The sequence below is a fragment of the Lepisosteus oculatus genome, chromosome 18 (assembly GCF_040954835.1).
Source record: "Lepisosteus oculatus isolate fLepOcu1 chromosome 18, fLepOcu1.hap2, whole genome shotgun sequence".
In the NCBI taxonomy this organism is placed as follows: domain Eukaryota; kingdom Metazoa; phylum Chordata; class Actinopteri; order Semionotiformes; family Lepisosteidae; genus Lepisosteus; species Lepisosteus oculatus.
Window position 1 is genome coordinate 22,580,045 of NC_090713.1, and position 20,239 is coordinate 22,600,283.

Below are 20,239 nucleotides of genomic sequence, written 5' to 3' on the forward strand. Positions count from 1 at the left end.
GGCCCTGCTCCTGCAGAGCCCCAGTCTCTGTACACCGGGGGTCCCCGACCCTGCTCCTGGGGAGCCCCAGTCTCTTCACTCGGCCCTGCTCCTGGGGAGCCCCAGTCTCTGTACACCGGGGGTCCCCGGCCCTGCTCCTGCAGAGCCCCAGTCTCTGTACACTGGGGGTCCCCAGCCCTGCTCCTGCAGAGCCCCAGTCTCTGTACACCGGGGGTCCCCGGCCCTGCTCCTGCAGAGCCCCAGTCTCTGTACACCGGGGGTCCCCGACCCTGCTCCTGCGGAGCCCCAGTCTCTTCACTCGGCCCTGCTCCTGCGGAGCCCCAGTCTCTGTACACCGGGGGTCTCCTGTGTGTGACCGTGTGCCTGCGGCAGGCTGTGTGAACTGGGGGGGCCGGTGACGCCAGCAGAGCCTCTTATCTCTGGGGACAGAAACCCCGGGCCCCCGCCGGCCCCCCTATCTCCCCGCCGCAGGCGCCACCCTCCCTCCACCCCAGGAGGGGAGCGGGCCCTCCCTCCACCCGACCCGCGGACTCTCTGTGCTTCCTTACCAAGACGCCATGACGGCGCCGTATAGCGCCTTTCAGCCCCGGGGACCCCAGAGCACTGTGGGTTGGCCGATACCAGCTGAAAGAGGGGGGCTGGCAGAACCACACCAGCGTGTTCGCCTGGCCGCAGAGCCCTCGGACCCGAGTCCACAGGGGAGCAGACACCTGGCTGGGGGGAGGGGCGGGTTTTGTTAAGGAATGCACACGTGTGGGCGTGTCTGCAGGTCCACACGCTGGAACCTCACGCTGGACAGGGAAGAGGGAGTATTATCAGCAGCCCCCCCCACACACACACAGACGCTGTGAGGTATTGATTGCGAGGTGCGTCATCTTGAGGGTCTGTCTGCGCCTTCACCGCCCCCCTCCTCCTCCTCCTCCTCCTCTCTCTCCCGCTCGCTCGCTGGCAGTGCCGGGAGCAGGCTGGCCGAGCGAGGCAGCGCCGTGCCCTCTGTCTGAACCGGCTCGGCTCGGCTCGGCTCGGGACCCCGGGAGGAGCCCGCATCCGCGGAAAACAGCCGCCCGCGTCAGAGCTGGAGGAGGAGGAGGAGCCGAGATTCGGCAGGAAGGAAGCGCGCACAGAAAATAGGAAGGAGGCGCCTCGCGCGTTCAAAACAAGCAGACGGCGACTGGGGCTCCCTGCTCCGCCGGACAGACAGGAGAAACCGCCACCCCGCACGCCATCACCCGCAGGGCAGCCGCTCCCCGGCCTCCTGCGCACACCCCGTCCCCGAGCATGTCCGAGCGAGGAGGAGGAGGCGGCAGCGGCGGCGGAGGAGGAGGAGGAGGGCTCCCCCGGGCTGGCGGGGCTCCGTCCCCCCACCTCCAGCCCCCGAAGCCGGTGACCATCGCCTCCGCCCGCCCGGTGCAGATGAACCTGTACGCCACCTGGGAGGTGGACCGGTCGCTGCCCAGCTGCGTGCCCAGGTAGGCGCCGCCGACCCGCGCTCTCTCTGCTGCTTCCCGGCCGGACCGGACGGGCGATCGGTCGTCAGCCCCGCCCCTTAAAGACGGGCGGCCCGGCCGGGACGGGTGCGTGCCCCGGACTGGGGGTCCCGGGGGTTCCCCGCCCCTCCGGTCCTGAGGAATGCGGGCCGCTCTCAAATTCTTCCTCCGGCGGTGGCGTGTCCGTACAGGCGGCTGATCATCGAGCGTTTCTTTATTTTTTTTTCTGCATTTCTGCGAAGCGCTAAACATGCGAAGCGCTTTCAATTTGTACCGGGACGGTGGTGGTGGTGATGGGGGGGTGTGTGAGGGCGAGCTCTTTCGGGGTGCGTGACAGGCGCCTCAAATCTCTCCCCGTTTCTCTCGCTCCCTTGATGTAAGTGGGGCTCTCCCCCCCAGCGCCCCTCCTCCTCTCTCCTCGCCCTTGGTGCGAAGACCTGCCGGTTTATCGATGATTTATTCAGTTCAATTCAATTTATTTTCTATATAGCGCCTTTCACAACAAGGTTACCTCTGTGGACTATTTATCCACAGAGAAAGGTCGACCCCCCCCCCCGCAAGAAATAAACACGGCAGGACGACCGCGCAGCGAGACGTGCCTCCCACTCGGGCTGCGTGCGCAGGATGCGGTGCCGGTGCCGGTACCGAGCGGACCGGCGGACCCGGGTCTGCGCTGGCGTCAGTCCGCCCAGTCCGGATCGGGGCCGCGGTCACGGGGGGGGGGCTTTCCGATGGATCCGTTCGGGACGTGGATCGCCGGTTCCGTCCCCTCCGACTGCCGGGTCTCCTGGTCCGCCAGAGGGAGGTTCTGGGCCGCGGAGCCCGTGTCCCGCCGCGGTGCAGCTCGAGTTCCACACAGCCGGGGGCCCAGAGCAGGGGGGCGCTTCTTTACACACAGGGTGGTGGGAGAGTGGAACAAGCCGCCCAGCCCTGCTCTCTTCCGGGCTCCCTGTCCAGTCTGCTGCGCTGGGCTCGGGAACAGGGTCCGAGCAGAGGGGCAGAGGTGGGGCGATCTCGCGCGCTCGCATTGGCGTGGGTTCTGTCTCGCGTCGGCGTGGCGCTGAGGAATTCCGAATGGCAGATGTCCCTCCCTCCCTCCTGCGGAGCGATGTCCCGTGTTTCCCGGCTCCGCCTGACTCTTCCCCTTGAAGCTGTCGCTGAGCTCGGACGGGGCGCTGGGCGCTGTCCCGCAGAGGGCATCAGGAAACACTTCCTGTGCCAGGGTGGAGAGGCCAGGTGCCAAGACAAACAGGCTGGCTCCTGAGCCCCCGGCAGTGCCCATCTGTAACACCCACACACACACACACTGACACACACACGCACACAGGCGCAGATTTCCCAAGGACTGAGACAAGGACAGGGCTGAAATTAGACCCCTGAGTCTCGGGACTGTTTAAAGGTGGAAAAAGAATCATTTCTGCTTTCGGCACGTCGTACTGTGCCTCTCCACGAGGTAACTGGAGTCTCACTGCGCTGGACTGTGCTTTTACCCTGATCTCACTGCGCTGGACTGTGCTTTTACCCCGATCTCACTGGGCTCTACTGTGCTGTACTGTGCGTTTACCCTGATCTCACTGTGCTGTACTGTGCTTTTACGCTGATCTCGCTGGGCTCTACTGCGCTGTACTGTGCTTTTACCCTGATCTCACTGGGCTCTACTGCACTGTACTGTGCTTTTACCCTGATCTCACTGGACTTTTATAACTGTATCAGTCAATGCAGACTGACCTACTGTACAACAGAAAGATTAGAATTTCCAGTTCCTGGTGGAGTTTCTGTAGAAGAGTCTCCTGTAGTTAAAGCAACTGACAGCACTGTCACACCTGGAGCGGATCAGACTGCTGCGCACTGGGAGTCTGACTGACAGCACTGTCACACCTGGAGCGGATCAGACTGCTGCACACTGGGAGTCTGACAGCACTGTCACACCTGGAGCGGATCAGACTGCTGCGCACTGGGAGTCTGACTGACAGCACTGTCACACCTGGAGCGGATCAGACTGCTGCGCACTGGGAGTCTGACTGACAGCACTGTCACACCTGGAGCGGATCAGACTGCTGCGCACTGGGAGTCTGACAGCACTGTCACACCTGGAGCGGATCAGACTGCTGCACACTGGGCTAGTAGTTCACTCTTTGGTCCACTATGTGATGTCACTTTCGCCACTGGAGTCCTGAGTCTGGCAGGAGGACAGATGGTGTGGTGAAGGAACAGGAGAGAAACCAGCTGGGATCCGTCTGATTTTCCATTATCCTAACCCTTTAAGCACCCCTGTGGATGGGGGCGGGGGACGGCTTGTGAAAATTGTCACTGGGGGTCTGGTGGGGGCTCGATCTGGGCGATGTCGTTGTTGCTGGAAAGGTAGCCTACCTCTTTTTTTTTTTCCTGCGTCAGATCGCCATTACATCCTGAATGTCAGCCTGACCTGGATTCTGGGGCCGGGGCAGAAGCCTGTTCTTGTCTCATTTTTCCAAATCCAGAGGGAGAACAGGCAGGGAGGTGAGGGGACGTTTCATCAGGTGTTGAAAGGACATCTGGAAAAAGATGCTTGAACAGGCAGAGGGAAACCAGCTGGGCTCTGAATGGACAGCAGTCTGATCCACTCCAGGTGTGACAGTGCTGTCAGACTCCCAGTGCGCAGCAGTCTGATCCGCTCCAGGTGTGACAGTGCTGTCAGTCAGACTCCAGGTGCGCAGCAGTCTGATCCGCTCCAGGTGTGACAGTGCAGTCAGACTCCCAGTGTGCAGCAGTCTGATCCGCTCCAGGTGCGACAGTGCTGTCAGTCAGACTCCCAGTGCGCAGCAGTCTGATCCGCTCCAGGTGTGACAGTGCTGTCAGACTCCCAGTGTGCAGCAGTCTGATCCGCTCCAGGTGGGACAGTGCTGTCAGTCAGACTCCCAGTGCGCAGCAGTCTGATCCGCTCCAGGTGTGACAGTGCTGTCAGTCAGACTCCCAGTGCGCAGCAGTCTGATCCGCTCCAGGTGTGACAGTGCTGTCAGACTCCCAGTGCGCAGCAGTCTGATCCGCTCCAGGTGTGACAGTGCTGTCAGTCAGACTCCCAGTGCGCAGCAGTCTGATCCGCTCCAGGTGTGACAGTGCTGTCAGACTCCCAGTGCGCAGCAGTCTGATCCGCTCCAGGTGTGACAGTGCTGTCAGACTCCCAGTGCGCAGCAGTCTGATCCGCTCCAGGTGTGACAGTGCTGTCAGACTCCCAGTGCGCAGCAGTCTGATCCACTCCAGGTGTGACAGTGCTGTCAGTCAGACTCCCAGTGCGCAGCAGTCTGATCCGCTCCAGGTGTGACAGTGCTGTCAGACTCCCAGTGTGCAGCAGTCTGATCCACTCCAGGTGTGACAGTGCTGTCAGTCAGACTCCCAGTGCGCAGCAGTCTGATCCGCTCCAGGTGTGACAGTGCTGTCAGACTCCCAGTGTGCAGCAGTCTGATCCGCTCCAGGTGTGACAGTGCTGTCAGACTCCCAGTGCGCAGCAGTCTGATCCGCTCCAGGTGTGACAGTGCTGTCAGACTCCCAGTGCACAGCAGTCTGATCCGCTCCGGGTTTTACCATGCTGTTAATTGCTGTCGGTGGGGAAGAAACCCGGAGTGGATCAGACCGCTGTGCAGTGGGAGCTCCTGCAGTCCCCCTGCCAGCGGTGGGGTGATATTCCCCCCTGCAGACAGGCCTGTGGTGTGCTCTCCGTGTCTCTGTCACACTGACTCACGCCGTGCGGAGGAGGCTGCCTGCTGGGCTCTGGGGTGGGGGGCGGGGGGCTCTGCCAGAGGCTGACGAGATCGTGGGAGGTGGTGGGGGGGGGGGAGAGGCAGCAGCCGAGATCCACAGCCCTGGTTGTCTGCTCGGTCCTGGGTTTTTCCGGCGCGTGGGTCTTGCGGACGTTCGGCTTCCCGGATTGTGTGCACGGGCCCGAGGGCTGCAGCGCCTCGAGACCGGAATGTCGTTCGACAGGCTGGGCTGAGAAACGCAGCCGGTTTCGGGGAGAGGCCCGAGGCTCTGTGGTTCGCACCCGGTTCACCTGCAGTGTCCACCTGCGTCCTCTGGCCCGGGAAGACGTCGGTGGGGTTGACGCTGTGGGTGACTCCGAGGGTCCTGTGGTCTCCTGTGTTCAGGTCGGTGTGGGACAGCCGTCCTGATGAGTGCCTGTCGGTCTCTCCCCTGTCTGCCCCAGGCTCTTCAACCTGACCCTGAAGAAGCTGGTGATGTTGAAGGAGCTGGACAAGGACCTGACCTCTGTGGTCATCGCCGTCAAGCTGCAGGTATCTCCTCCGGGCCGGCGCTGGAGTCTCCTCTTCATCCCTGCTCCTCTCTCTCCCTCTCTCACTCGCCCCTGTGTCTCTGTCCCAGGGTTCGAAGCGCATCCTTCGCTCCAATGAGATCCTGCTGTCTGCGGCCGGGCTGACCGAGACAGACCTGCAGCTCTCCTTCTCCCTGCAGGTGAGCTGGACCGAGCACCTGGCCAGCAGGACATGACAGCATCTGCAGGCCCTGCATTTACTGCGCTGGACTGTGCTTTTACCCTGATCTCACTGGGCTCTACTGCGTTGGACTGTGCTTTTACCCTGATCTCACTGGGCTCTACTGCGTTGGACTGTGCTTTTACCCCGATCTCACTGGGCTCAGCTGCACTGTACTGTGCTTTTACCCCGATCTCACTGGGCTCTGCTGCACTGTACTGTGCTTTTACCCTGATCTCACTGGGCTCTGCTGCACTGTACTGTGCTTTTACCCTGATCTCACTGGGCTCTGCTGCACTGTACTGTGCTTTTACCCTGATCTCACTGGGCTCTGCTGCACTGTACTGTGCTTTTACCCAGGGCTTTACCATGGTGTAAAATGTGTGCTCCTCGTCCAGTTAAGCAGCCCCTGGCCAGACCCCGAGTCCATGGGTGGCTCGGAGAGGAGAGCCCCAGCTCTCCGGAGCACAGGGCCTCCAGTGAGGGATAAGGATCACTCTCCCTGACGACAGTAATGGGCTCAGCTGAGACGTGAGCTGATTCCTTTAAGCTGTGAAGAGCTCAGGCTGTGGGCTGGAAGCCAGAAGGATGAGGCTCCCGAGAGGCACTGGAACAGAGCTGTGGCCTCCAGCCCTGTCCTGCAGCCTGCACCCCGCTTCTGTAGAGCCCCAGTCCTGCAGCCTGCACCCCCCTTCTGTAGAGCCCCAGTCCCGCAGCTTGCACCCCCCTTTCTGTAGAGCCCCAGTCCCGCAGCTTGCACCCCCCTTTCTGTAGAGCCCCAGTCCCGCAGCCTGCACCCCCCTTTCTGTAGAGCCCCAGTCCCGCAGCCTGCACCCCCCTTTCTGTAGAGCCCCAGTCCTGCAGCCTGCACCCCCCTTTTTGTAGAGCCCCAGTCCTGCAGGGCTGCTTCATGAGAGCTGAGCCGGCGTGGGAAGGGTTAAATCTGCCCTCTGACCCCGGTGACGAGAGACGTGTCTTCCCTGCATGCCTTGCAGTACCCCCACTTCCTGAAGAGAGACGCCAACAAGCTGCAGATCATGCTGCAGCGCCGCAAGAGGTACAAGAACCGCACCATCCTGGGCTACAAGACGCTGGCCCTGGGGCTCATCAACATGGCGGAGGTCAGTGGGGGTCCTGGGCAGGGTGTCTCCTGTGTGCGTGTGCGCCCCCTGTGTGCATGTGCGCGTGGGCGCCCCCCTTGTGCGTGTGTCTCCCTCGTAGGGTCAGTATCCCCTACTAAGCTACAAGCTCATCCCATGAGCCCTTGAACGTCCTGGTCCGGCCCGGTCCGGCCCGCTTCAGCCTGCTTCAGCCGGGTCTCTTTCCGTGTCCTGCCCAGGTGATGCAGCACCCCAGCGAGGGGGCGCAGGTGCTGGGTCTCCACAGCAACGTGAAGGACGCGGCCGTGCCGGTGGCCGAGATCCGCATCTACTCCCTGTCCAGCCAGCCCATCGACCACGAGGGGCCCAAGGCCAAGCTGTCCGGTGAGTCGCCCTGCTGCGCCGCGGCGCCGCCCCTGTGGCTGGCCCAGGGAGTGCAGCCTCCCGCTGCCGGCTGGGGTCAGAGCCTCACCCTGTCCTCCCTCCCTCTCTCCCCCCCGCCAGCAGACCGCTCTCCGGACATCGACAACTACTCGGAAGACGAAGAGGAGAGCTTCTCCTCCGAGCAGGAGGGCAGCGACGACCCCGCGCACGGCCAGGTGGGGCTCCGCGGGGGGCGGTATCGGGGTGCAGCTCACAGGAGCCCATATCTGGGCAGAGGGCAGCGGCAGGAGACAGTCTGGGGCGCGGGAGCAGAAAGGGGTTTGGGTGTGGGTCCCAACAGCAGGGTAGAGGGGACCCCGTGTCTGGCCAGGTGAGGCTGTAATAGATGATGAGACAGTATTGGGGTACAGCAAGCGGGGTGTAGTATTGGGGTACAGAAAGCACTGTCAGTATAGAAACACAGGAGACTTGTTTAGGGCAAGGGGATGGTTTGGGGGTACAGGAGGCAGTCTGGGGCACAGGGGGTGTGGGTCCCAACAGTAGGGCGGCGATGACCCTGTACCTGGGGGTGGGGGGTTGAAGGGTTAAAGGTTAAAGTTTGCGTCCAGGCTGGGACAGGGTGGGAGTGGCACAGGAGGGGCAGCAGCCTGATGGACTCTGCCCCCCCCTGCTCTTTCAGTATCTGTTTGACGAAGATTACGAGGTGGGGAAGATGAAGAAGTCTCGCCGCAAGCTGACCTCCACGGCGTCCATCACGCGGGTCAACGTGAGTCTCGCCGCCTGTCCACAGCAGCGCCGCCCCAGTGGCCGAGCCCGGCACTGCGCCTGCCGAGGGCACCGGGAGAGTGACCCCACGTCAGGCAGGAGTGACCCCAGGCCGGGTCGGACAGGAGTGTGACCCCACATCAGGCAGGAGTGACCCCAGGCCGGGGGCGGACAGGAGTGTGACCCCACATCAGGCAGGAGTGACCCCAGGCCGGGGGCCGACAGGAGCGTGACCCCACGTCAGGCAGGAGTGACCCCAGGCCGGGTCAGACAGGAGCGTGACCCCACGTCAGGCAGGAGTGACCCCAGGCCGGGGGCGGACAGGAGTGTGACCCCACGTCAGGCAGGAGTGACCCCAGGCCGGGTCAGACAGGAGCGTGACCCCACGTCAGGCAGGAGTGACCCCAGGCCGGGGGCAGACAGGAGTGTGACCCCACATCAGGCAGGAGTGACCCCAGGCCGGGTCAGACAGGAGTGTGACCCCACATCAGGCAGGAGTGACCCCAGGCCGGGGGCGGACAGGAGTGTGACCCCACATCAGGCAGGAGTGACCCCAGGCCAGGGGCCGACAGGAGCGTGACCCCACGTCAGGCAGGAGTGACCCCAGGCCGGGTCGGACAGGAGAGTGACCCCAGGCTGGGTCAGACAGGAATGTGACCCCACGTCAGGCAGGAGTGACCCCAGGCCGGGTCGGACAGGAGCGTGACCCCACGTCAGGCAGGAGTGACCCCGGGTGGGGGGCAGACAGGAGTGTGACCCCACGTCAGGCAGGAGTGACCCCAGGCCGGGGGCAGACAGGAATGTGACCCCACGTCAGGCAGGAGTGACCCCAGGCCGGGTCGGACAGGAGCGTGACCCCACGTCAGGCAGGAGTGACCCCACGTCACTCACGGACAGGAGTGTGACCCCACGTCAGGCAGGAGTGACCCCGGGTGGGGGGCGGACAGGAGAGTGACCCCACGTCAGGCAGGAGTGACCCCAGGACAGGATGCAGGCCGCCAAGCGCACGATTGGCGCCAGTGTTTGCAGGGGCAGGGCTTGGCAGGACGCGGCGCACAGGCGGGGGGCCCGTGGGGGCCGGGGGGGGAGAGTAATCAAGTGCTCCGACACCTGCGCTGATGTAATTGCCGCTTGTGAAGGGCTCTTGGAATCTCTCCATCCTGGCAGCTGGCCTCTCTCTCTCCTCCGCTGCCTCACGGCCGCGGGCCGCAGGGGCGGCGTGGGCCTGCAGGGGGCGGCGTTAACCCCGAGGGGCTCTGAGGGCTCTTTCAGAGAGGGAGAGTGTGCAGTTTGAGAGCGGGGTGCGTGAGGTTCAGGTCACAGTTAGGGGTGACTGGTCACTCCGCCTGCCCCACAGCTGCTGCAGGGCTGTGTGTCTGGCTCTGGTGGGACTTGATGAGTGACGCTGCTCTGTGCTACAGTGCTGGGCTATACTGTGCTGTGTGTTCTGTACTGTACTGTGCTGTGCTGTACTATAGTGCTCTGTACTGTACTGTATAGTCACAAGCACTACTGTATGGCTCTGTACTGTTCTGTATTGTGCTATGATGTTCTGTACTGAACTGTACTGGGCTATAGTGCTCTGTGCTGTGCTATACTGCTCTGTACTGGCCTATAGACCTTTGTAGTGTAGTTATGGTCACAAGCACTATAGCTCTGTACTGTGCTGAACTGTGCTATGGTGTTCTGTACTGCTCTGTGTGGTGATGAGCTCCACTATGCTTCTCTGCCCCTCAGTTGCAGTGAAATTGAAACTTCCTCTATTTGGCCCGGGTGTTATTGTCTGAACCGGTGACGTTCTTTTCTGTCTGTTTTTCCTCAGCAACCCAACATAAAGCAGAAGTTTGTGGCTTTGCTGAAAAGGTTTAAAGTTTCCGATGAGGTAACGTTTCCCATCTCAATCTCTGCAGCAGGTAAAACCGTCTGCTGTCCTCTGTCTCGGAGCTGGGGCGCCGTCCTGCGTGCTCCCTCTCTCGGAGCTGGGGCGCCGTCCTGCGTGCTCCCTCTCTCGGAGCTGGGGCGCCGTCCTGCGTGCTCCCTCTCTCGGAGCTGGGGCGCCGTCCTGCGTGCTCCCCGTCTCTCTCATTCGTGACAGGACTAATGCTTCCTCTTCCTCTTCCTCCCTCTCCTCCTGCCCGCCTGTTGGCAGGTGGGGTTCGGCCTGGAGCACGTGTCCCGGGAGCAGATCCAGGAGGTGGAGGAGGACCTGGACGAGCTGTACGACAGCCTCTACAACCCCAGCGACAGCGGGCCGGAGATGGAGGAGACGGAGAGCATCCTCAGCACCCCCAAGCCCAAACTCAGGTCAGCGCAGCTGGTCCCCTGCCAGGGAGGAGTGGGGCTGGGGTCTGGGGAAGGAGCCTGGCCAGTACACAGACTGGGGAGGGGCTCTGGGGGAGGGGCTTGGCCAGTACACAGACTGGGGAGGGGCTCTGGGAGAGGAGCTTGGCCAGTACACAGACTGGGGGAGGAGTCTGGCCAGTACACAGACTGGGGAGGGGCTCTGGGGGAGGAGCTTGGCCTGTACACAGACTGGAGGAGGAGTCTGGCCAGTACACAGACTGGGGAGGGGCTCTGGGGGAGGAGCTTGGCCAGTACACAGACTGGGGGAGGAGCTTGGCCAGTACACAGACTGGGGAGGGGCTCTGGGGGAGGAGCTTGGCCAGTACACAGACTGGGGAGGGGCTCTGGGGGAGGAGTCTGGCCAGTACACAGACTGGGGGAGGAGTCTGGCCAGTACACAGACTGGGGAGGGGCTCTGGGGGAGGAGCTTGGCCAGTACACAGACTGGGGGAGGAGTCTGGCCAGTACACAGACTGGGGAGGGGCTCTGGGGGAGGAGTCTGGCCAGTACACAGACTGGGGGAGGAGTCTGGCCAGTACACAGACTGGAGGAGGAGTCTGGCCAGTACACAGACTGGGGAGGGGCTCTGGGGGAGGAGCTTGGCCAGTACACAGACTGGGGGAGGAGTCTGGCCAGTACACAGACTGGGGAGGGGCTCTGGGGGAGGAGCCTGGTCAGTACACAGAAGGGGGAGGGGCTCTGGGGGAGGAGTCTGGCCAGTACACAGACTGGGGAGGGGCTCTGGGGGAGGAGCTTGGCCAGTACACAAACTGGAGGTGGAGTCTGGCCAGTACACAGACTGGGGAGGGGCTCTGGGGGAGGAGTCTGGCCAGTACACAGACTGGGGGAGGAGTCTGGCCAGTACACAGACTGGGGGAGGAGTCTGGCCAGTACACAGACTGGGGAGGGGCTCTGGGGGAGGAGCTTGGCCAGTACACAGACTGGGGGAGGAGCTTGGCCAGTACACAGACTGGGGGAGGAGTCTGGCCAGTACACAGACTGGGGGAGGAGTCTGGTCAGTACACAGAAGGGGGAGGGGCTCTGGGGGAGGAGCCTGGCCAGTACACAGACTGGGGGAGGGGCTCTGGGGGAGATCAGACTGCTGTGCACTGGGAGTGATGTCTCTGTCCTGTGCGTCTCCAGGCCCTTCTTCGAGGGAATGTCCCAGTCCAGCTCCCAGACGGAGATCGGCAGCCTGAACAGCAAGGGCAGCCTGAGCCGAGACACCTTCAGCCCAGTGAGTCCTGGGAAGTGGGAGGACTCAGAGGGGAGAGGACTGGGAGGACTGGGAGAGCAGGACTGGGAGATTTAGAGGACGATTTGATTAGAACTCACATCTGCAGAGCTGCAGGCTTGTCTGACCCAACTTGCTGTTCCTTAATTGAACCCAATTAACATAATTAAATTAATTAGTCCAGGTGAAGGTGAGTTTTAGCCACTGACTGAAGATGCGTAGAAGCCCTGCAGGACTGGGGCTCTACAGAAAGGGGGTGCTGTAGGACTGGGGCTCTACAGAAAGGGGGTGCTGTAGGACTGGGGCTCTACAGAAAGGGGGGTGCAGGCTGCAGGACTGGGGCTCTACAGAAGTGGGGTGCAGACTGCAGGACAGGGCTGGAGGCCACAGCTCTGTTCCAGTGCCTCTCGGGAGCCTCATCCTTCTGGCTTCCAGCCCACAGCCTGAGCTCTTCACAGCTTAAAGGAATCAGCTCACGTCTCAGCTGAGCCCATTACTGTCGTCAGGGAGAGTGATCCTTATCCCTCACTGGAGGCCCTGTGCTCCGGAGAGCTGGGACTCTCCTCTCCGAGCCACCCATGGGACTCCGAGAGGTCGCCCCCTGATTGGAGATGCCTGTGAGCCCCACCCTCGCCCCTGTCATTCCTCTGTCTCTCCAGCAGGGGGAGGCAAACCCTTTGGAGAAGATGAAGCAGCCGCAAAGCAGGACCCTGGAGGAGGCCCTGTCAGAGACTGACACGCTGGTAACACACACTGACACGCTGGTGACACGCTGGTGACACGCTGGTGACATGCTGGGGAAACATGCCGAGAAACTGAACAGCCATCTCTCTCTCTCTGCTCTCTCTGTGTGGTGCAGGAGCTCAGCGAACAGGACCTGTTTGGGGAGATGACCCCTTCCATCACTGTGTCAGTCCCCGAGAAGCCCAGGACGCCCCTGAAGACAAGCAAGAGCACAGAGACCCAGAGCATGCCCTCTCCCAGGTTAGCACACACTGTATAGACACAGAGCACGCCCTCTCCCAGGTTAGCACACACAGTATAGACACAGAGCACAGACAGTATAGACACAGAGCACGCCCTCTCCCAGGTTAGCACACACTGTATAGACACAGAGCACACCCTCTCCCAGGTTAGCACACACAGTATAGACACAGAGCACGCCCTCTCCCAGGTTAGCACACAGACAGGACAGTCTCGGTACGTCCGGCTCTCAGTTCCCCCACTCTGTGTCCACCACTCTCCCCACGCAGGCTGGACGGCGGCCACACCCCTCGGCAGAGGAGGAGCACTCCGTTTAGAGACCGGCAGCAGTCGAAGCCGCTGAGCGAGAGAACCAACAGCTCAGACAGCGAGAGGTCGCCTGAGCTGAGCCACTCCACGCAGGTACTGACCCCACAGGTCCGGTCTTGTTAGACCCGGGGGACCGCTGGTCTGGTGGTTCAGGTCCAGTCCTGTCAGACCAGGGGGACAGCTGGTCCGGCGGTTCAGGTCCGGTCCTGTCAGACCAGGGGGACAGCTGGTCTGGTGGTTCAGGTCCGGTCCTGGTAGACCTGGAGGACAGCTGGTCCGGTCCTGTTAGACCCTGTTGTGGTCTGTGTGCAGTCCGGTGTGCAGGCTGACCGTACTGCCCACTGGAAGAAGGCTGTTGTCACCCACAGGTGCCCAGGAAGGTGGTGTACGATCAGCTGAACCAGATCCTGGTGTCGGACACCGCGCTGCCCGAGAACCTCATCCTGGTCAACATCACGGACTGGCAGGGCCAGGTCAGTACCAGCGCGGGTCGGGGGGTCAGCCAGGGTCGGGGGGTCGGCGAGGGTCAGGGGTCAGGGGTCAGGGGGTCAGCGCGAGTGAAGGCTCCCCTCTCCTCTCCCTGCAGTTCGTGGCGGACCTGCTCCACGCCCAGAAGCTGCCGGTGGTGTGCACGTGTTCTGGTGCCGAGATCCAGGCCGTGCTGTCTGCAGTGCTGACCCGGATACAGAAGTTGTGAGTTCACCCCGTCTGTCGGACACGGGACCCACACCCGAGCTCAGGAGCTGCACAAACGCAGGCGCACACTCGCGCTCACAGACACAGGATCTTCTCCTGCTTCAGCCCTGGGCACAGGAGGAGATAAACCAACCCCCCCCCCCCCTCTCTCCCCCCCCTCTCTCCCCAGCTGTAACTGTAACTCCTCCATGCCACGCCCAGTCAAGGTGGCAGCAGTGGGTGGGCAGAGCTACCTGGGCTCCATCCTGAGGTTCTTCGTCACCCAGCTGGCCAACAAGACGTCGGACTGGCTGAACCACATGAGGTTCCTTGTGGTGCCCCTGGGTAAGGTGCCCGCCGGGAGGGGCAGGGCGCAGGGCGGGGGGCGCGGGGGTGCCCGGCCGAAACCTCGGGGAGGTAACACGTCGTGTGCAGCCACGAGATCTGAAAGGTGCGGTGAAACGGGTAGACTCGACACCCCGGATATCGTGAAAGAGTGAGCTGCGGGACGTCGGCGCTCGAGCTCGTTCCTCTGGCGACGGGCTGTGATTCCTGCCCTCTCCCTGTCCGCAGGCTCGCACCCCGTGGCCAAGCACCTGGGCTGGCTGGACGCCCGCTACAGCGCCGCCTTCCTGGACCCGGCCTGGAGGGACCTGTTCAGCCGCCCGGAGCCGCCGCAGACGGGTCAGCGCCTCGGCGGGCCGGGTCAGGGGGCTGGATCAGGGATCGGGAGGCTGGGTTAGAGATCAGGGGGCTGGATCAGGGGGCTGGATCAGGGATCGGGAGGCTGGGTTAGAGATCAGCAGGATGGATCAGGGGGCTGGATCAGGGATCGGGAGGCTGGGTTAGAGATCAGGAATATGGATCAGGGGCTGGGTTAGAGATCAGCAGGATGGATCAGGGATCGGGGGCTGGGTTAGAGATCAGCAGGATGGATCAGGGGCTGGATCAGGGATCGGGAGGCTGGGTTAGAGATCAGCAGGATGGATCAGGGGCTGGATCAGGGATCGGGGGCTGGGTTAGAGATCAGCAGGATGGATCAGGGGCTGGATCAGGGATCGGGGGCTGGGTTAGAGATCAGCAGGATGGATCAGGGGCTGGATCAGGGATCGGGGGCTGGGTTAGAGATCAGCAGGATGGATCAGGGGCTGGATCAGGGATCGGGGGCTGGGTTAGAGATCAGCAGGATGGATCAGGGGCTGGATCAGGGATCGGGGGCTGGGTTAGAGATCAGCAGGATGGATCAGGGGCTGGATCAGGGATCGGGAGGCTGGGTTAGAGATCAGCAGGATGGATCAGGGGCTGGATCAGGGATCGGGGGCTGGGTTAGAGATCAGCAGGATGGATCAGGGGCTGGATCAGGGATCGGGGGCTGGGTTAGAGATCAGCAGGATGGATCAGGGGCTGGATCAGGGATCGGGGGCTGGGTTAGAGATCAGCAGGATGGATCAGGGGCTGGATCAGGGATCGGGGGCTGGGTTAGAGATCAGCAGGATGGATCAGGGGCTGGATCAGGGATCGGGGGCTGGGTTAGAGATCAGCAGGCTGGATCAGGGATCGGGGGCTGGGTTAGAGATCAGCAGGATGGATCAGGGGCTGGATCAGGGATCGGGGGCTGGGTTAGAGATCAGCAGGATGGATCAGGGGCTGGATCAGGGATCGGGGGCTGGGTTAGAGATCAGCAGGATGGATCAGGGGCTGGATCAGGGATCGGGGGCTGGGTTAGAGATCAGCAGGATGGATCAGGAGGCTGGATCAGGGATTGGGGGCTGGGTTAGAGATCAGCAGGATGGATCAGGGGCTGGATCAGGGATCGGGAGGCTGGGTTAGAGATCAGCAGGATGGATCAGGGATCGGGGGCTGGGTTAGAGATCAGGAGGTTGGATCAGGGATCGGGGGCTGGGTTAGAGATCAGCAGGATGGATCAGGGGGCTGGGTTAGAGATCAGGAGGCTGGGTTCGAGATCAGGAGGATGGATAAGGGGGCTGGATCAGGGATTGGGGGCTGGGTTAGGGATCAGTGGATGGATCACCAGAATGGATCAGGGATCTCAGTGGGCTGGATTATCAGGCGATTGGTTGACGCCTTTTTTCTGGACTGGAGTTGTCTGCTTGGGGTGTCAGTGTGTGTGTGGGTGCAGGTCAGTGTGTGTCTGGGGGAGTTCGGTTTGTGTGTGGGGAGGGGGGGTCATGGACTGAAGCGCCCCCGCTCCGTCTCCTCCCAGATCCCATCGATGTGGTCGGCAGGATCTCCCAGTACATCGCAGGAGCCGCCATCACCCACCAGCTGCCTGTGGCTGAGGCCATGCTGACCTGCAAGCACAGACTGTGAGTCTGCACTCGTCTCCCTCCACTCCCTCTCTCTCTCTCTCCTCCCTCTCCCCCTCCACTCTCTGTCCCTCTCCCTGTCTTCCCTCTCCTCTCTCTCCCCCTCCACTCTCTGTCCCTCTCCCTGTCTTCCCTTTCTCTCCTCTCTCTCCCCCTCCACTCTCTGTCCCTCTCCCTGTCTTCCCTCTCTCTCTCTCTCCTCCCTCTCCTCCCTCTCCCCCTCCACTCTCTGTCCCTCTCCCTGTCTTCCCTCTCCTCTCTCTCTCTCTCTCCTCCCTCTCCCCCTCCACTCTCTGTCCCTCTCCCTGTCTTCCCTCTCCTCTCTCTCCCCCTCCACTCTCTGTCCCTCTCCCCCTCCACTCTCTATCCCTCTCCCTGTCTTCCCTCTCTCTCCTCTCTCTCCTCCCTCTCCCCCTCCACTCTCTGTCCCTCTCCCTGTCTTCCCTCTCTCTCTCTCTCTCTCCTCTCTCTCCTCCCTCTCCCTCTCTCTCTCTCTGTCCCTCTCCCTCTCTCCTCTCTCTCAAGACCACTGTAAAGACTGTTCTAATCCCCCCTCTCTCTCCAGGCACGATGAAGACTCCTATCAGAAGTTCATCCCCTTCATTGGGGTGAGTGTCCCCTCTCAGTCCTCTCCCTCTCTCCCGTCTCCTGTGTCCTCCCACTCACTGCCTCCCCTCTCTGTGTCTTTGGACAGGTGGTGAAGGTGGGGTTGATCGAGCCCAGTCCAGCGTCCGCAGGTAGGATTACGGTAAAACCAGGGTACGCTTTGGGGTGCGGAGAGTAAGAGGAGCACAGGCGTACAGGATTTAGGAGAAGGGGTGTGTGGAGTGGAATCGGTGTTGAGGCTCAACCCCGCGCCTCACTTCCTGTCCCGCCTCTTTCAGGTGCGGATGCAGACGAGGGCGGGGCCACGAGCTTGGCCGTCCCCTCCACGTCGCCGCCTTCCCACGGGTCCGGCGTCGGATTGGTCAAGGAGGCCGCCGCGACCCCGCCCCCCTCGCCCTCCATGAGCAGCGGATTGGCCGTGCTGGGGTGGGTGGGGCTTGCCGGCCGCCGGCTCCCGGTACAGGCGAACGGTCGAACTGGCTCCCAGGTCGCGGGTCGCAGACGGTCGGCGGCGGTCAGCCTCCGGTTGCACAGCAGCGAGGTCCAGTCCAGGGTTTGGCAGCTGCTCGAGTGCAGACTGGCGCTGATGGTCTCGCGTTTGCCGCCATGCGAAGTGCTCTCGCCTTCAGCTCTGCCTGCCCTCTCTCCCGCCGCAGGAGTCCCAGCATGCCCCACGGCGTGGACGCCATCGGCCTGCAGGTGGACTACTGGGTGGCGCTGGGCGGGGAGAGGAAGAAGGAGGGCGAGCGCCGCGACACGGGTTCGAAGAACACCCTGAAGAGCACCTTCCGCTCCGTGCAGGTCAGCCGGCTGCCGGGGGCCGCCGGCGAGGGCCCGCCCGGCCTCAACACCATGTCCATGACCGTGGTCACCAAGGAGAAGAACAAGAAGGGTGAGTGCACACTGCCCCCTGCTGGTGCGGCGCCGCCGTGGCGCTGGGAGGGTTCCAGCGGGAGGGCCTGCCTGCCTGTGTTCCAGTTCACCGGAGCCAGTTCTCTGTTTGTGTAGGTTTTCCCTTGGGATTGCCAAGCACGTACCACCCCTCACTGTTTTTTACCACGGTGTCCTGTGATTTTTACCGTGTTGCTCTGCTCTTTGACTGGGTTCTACTGCGCTGGACTGTGCTTTCACCCCGATCTCACTGGGCTCTACTGTGCTGTACTCTGCTTTTACCCTGATCTCATTGGGCTCTACTGCGCTGTACTGTGCTTTTACCCCGATCTCACTGGGCTCTACTGCGCTGTACTGTCCTTTTACCCTGATCTCACTGGGCTCTACTGCGCTGTACTGTCCTTTTACCCTGATCTCACTGGGCTTTACTGCACCGGACTGTGCTTTTACCCTGATCTCACTGGGCTCTACTGCGCTGGACTGTGCTTTTACCCTGATCTCACTGGGCTCTACTGCGCTGGACTGTGCTTTTACCCTGATCTCACTGGGCTCTACTGCGCTGGACTGAGCTTTCACCATGCTGCTCTCTCCTGTCTCCGCAGTGCCCACCATCTTCCTGGGGAAGAAGCCGAAGGAGAAGGAGGTGGACTCCAAGAGCCAGGTGATCGAGGGCATCAGCCGGCTCATCTGCTCCGCCAAGCAGCAGCAGACCATCCTGCGAGGTGAGGGCGCACGCACACAACCGCACACTGCTACACACACGCACACAACCGCACACTGCTACACACACGCACACACACAACCGCACACTGCTACACACACGCACACACACAACCGCACACTGCTACACACGCACACACACAACCGCACACTGCTACACACACACACAGGCGCACACTGCTGCACACTGCTACGCACAAACAACCGCACACTGCTACTCACACACAACCGCACACTGCTATACACAGGCACATGTAGACAGACACGGCTGCACTCAGACTGCAATGCACACACACGGACGCAGATTGGCATGCTTGGACACGGGCACACGCACATGTAGACAAACAAGGGCACTCTCGGACACGCATGGACACGCGCGGTTCACCCGCGCTCCCACAGAGGGCTGCTCGAGTCCCTGTGGTCCAGCAGGCTCCTGGAGGCAGGTGTCTAAACCCGCCAGTGGCTGACCGGCCGTCCCTGCTGTGCTCTCTCTGCAGTGTCCATCGACGGGGTGGAGTGGAACGACGTCAAGTTTTTCCAGCTGGCGGCCCAGTGGCCCACCCACGTCAAGTATTTCCCAGTCGGACTCTTCAGCTACAGCAAGCCAGCGTCCTAGGACCCGCCCCCCCCAAGCCCACCCCTCCTGCGCAGCCATTGGCCAGCTCCCGGAACAGGCCCTCTGCCACTCAGAGCTCCTGGAACCCTCCCTAGCCAATCAGAGCCGGGGGTGTGGGCTTCTCCTCCAATCGCGTCACTCGTAGACTTCTGCTCGGATTTTCGTTCTTCTTTCGCTATAGCAACGGCTGTGGAGCACATGTGGATTGGATCGATGACGTCGCTGTTCGCTCACGCCCGTCTCCAGGGCAACGCAGGGAGGTGCTGGAAGAGTGTACAGAGGAGGGATGGGGTTACAGATGGAGTACACACACACACACAAAAATGGACACTTGCTGACCATGTCCTGTACAGAAGTAACTTTGGGCAGATGTGCTTTTATGTGTGTCATGTTATGCACCAGTTTCCTTGCGGTGTGTTTTCATTAGAGCATTAAGCGTATAAAAACCAGGCCGTGTCCTCTTCCTGAGAGAGCGATTGTGTCCGTACAAGATGGGTGATTGGTCATTCCTGGCGCTGGTGGAGATCAGAATGGCTTTTGGGAAGATGGGGGATTCCAGAGGCAGGGAATTGCTCTTTAAGCCAGGGGTGACCAGTACTAGTCCTGGAAGGGGTGCTGTCTGCAGCGGGGGTGTCCGGTCCTGGGCCAGGAGGGGTCAGTGTGTCTGCAGCGGGTGTGTCCGGTCCTGGGCCAGGAGGGGTCAGTGTGGCTGGTGGTCTCGTTAAAAGCAGCAGCACCTGTTCGATGGGTCCAGTTCTGCCCATGAGGCGAAGACAGAGCTTGTTAAGAGCCGGGCAGCAGGGGGAGCCCCCAGAGATGCCCGCAAGCCCCTTGGGCACAGTAGGGGACCACTCTGGGCCTTGCCCAGGTGCGAGAGGCGTGCCGTGCGACGGGGCGCAGTTTCTGTCCTGGGGGCCCACACCGAACCTTGCTGACTCCAGCCTGGGGCCCCCCTGTTTCCCGGGATCCCCCGCTCGGCTCCTCTCCTCGCAGGACTGGACTCCGGTAGGGGGGTGTGGGGGAGTCGGGGCGAGCCAGGAGCGAGTCCAGTTCAGTTCGCCCAAAGGAAAGGAACTCCGGTCTTAAACCCTCCCCCCCCCCCCCCCCATCAGAGCGAGATGGACTAGACCTTCCCATCCGTGCTGAAGGGGAAATGGACTGTTCCATTCTTTTATTTCTGGTGGTGGGGGGAGAGTGTGGCCTCACTGCCTTCATGCCTCTAGGGCGCTCCTAGAAAACACAGCCATCAGCCTCTTGTTGTTTTTATACCAGATGTGCACTTTACTATTAAAACTCCTATTTGGACGTGGGTCTGGCCGTGTGGGTGTGGAC

At 61.9% G+C, this 20,239-nt stretch overlaps 1 protein-coding gene across 2 annotated transcripts; it reads left to right on the top strand.

Moving 5' to 3' along the window:
* The first annotated feature begins 812 nt into the window (after positions 1-812).
* On the top strand, positions 813-20,212 carry LOC102686040 (phosphofurin acidic cluster sorting protein 1). Of its 2 annotated transcripts, none has more exons than XM_069180440.1 (24): positions 813-1,469; positions 5,668-5,755; positions 5,844-5,933; positions 6,949-7,074; positions 7,293-7,437; positions 7,558-7,652; positions 8,117-8,203; positions 10,025-10,084; positions 10,352-10,506; positions 11,689-11,782; positions 12,439-12,522; positions 12,639-12,763; positions 13,033-13,165; positions 13,441-13,545; positions 13,659-13,765; positions 13,938-14,092; positions 14,321-14,431; positions 15,972-16,074; positions 16,640-16,682; positions 16,769-16,811; positions 16,959-17,106; positions 17,337-17,572; positions 18,174-18,293; positions 18,789-20,212. In XM_069180440.1, exons 1-24 carry the CDS (start codon positions 1,279-1,281, stop codon positions 18,905-18,907), a joined length of 2,763 nt encoding a protein of 920 aa, XP_069036541.1. In that variant the 5' UTR covers positions 813-1,278; the 3' UTR covers positions 18,908-20,212. The 2 variants fall into 2 exon arrangements, with proteins under 2 accessions (XP_069036541.1, XP_069036542.1); XM_069180441.1 differs by having other exon boundaries at positions 815-1,469; positions 7,561-7,652.
* The last annotated feature ends 27 nt before the right edge of the window (positions 20,213-20,239 follow it).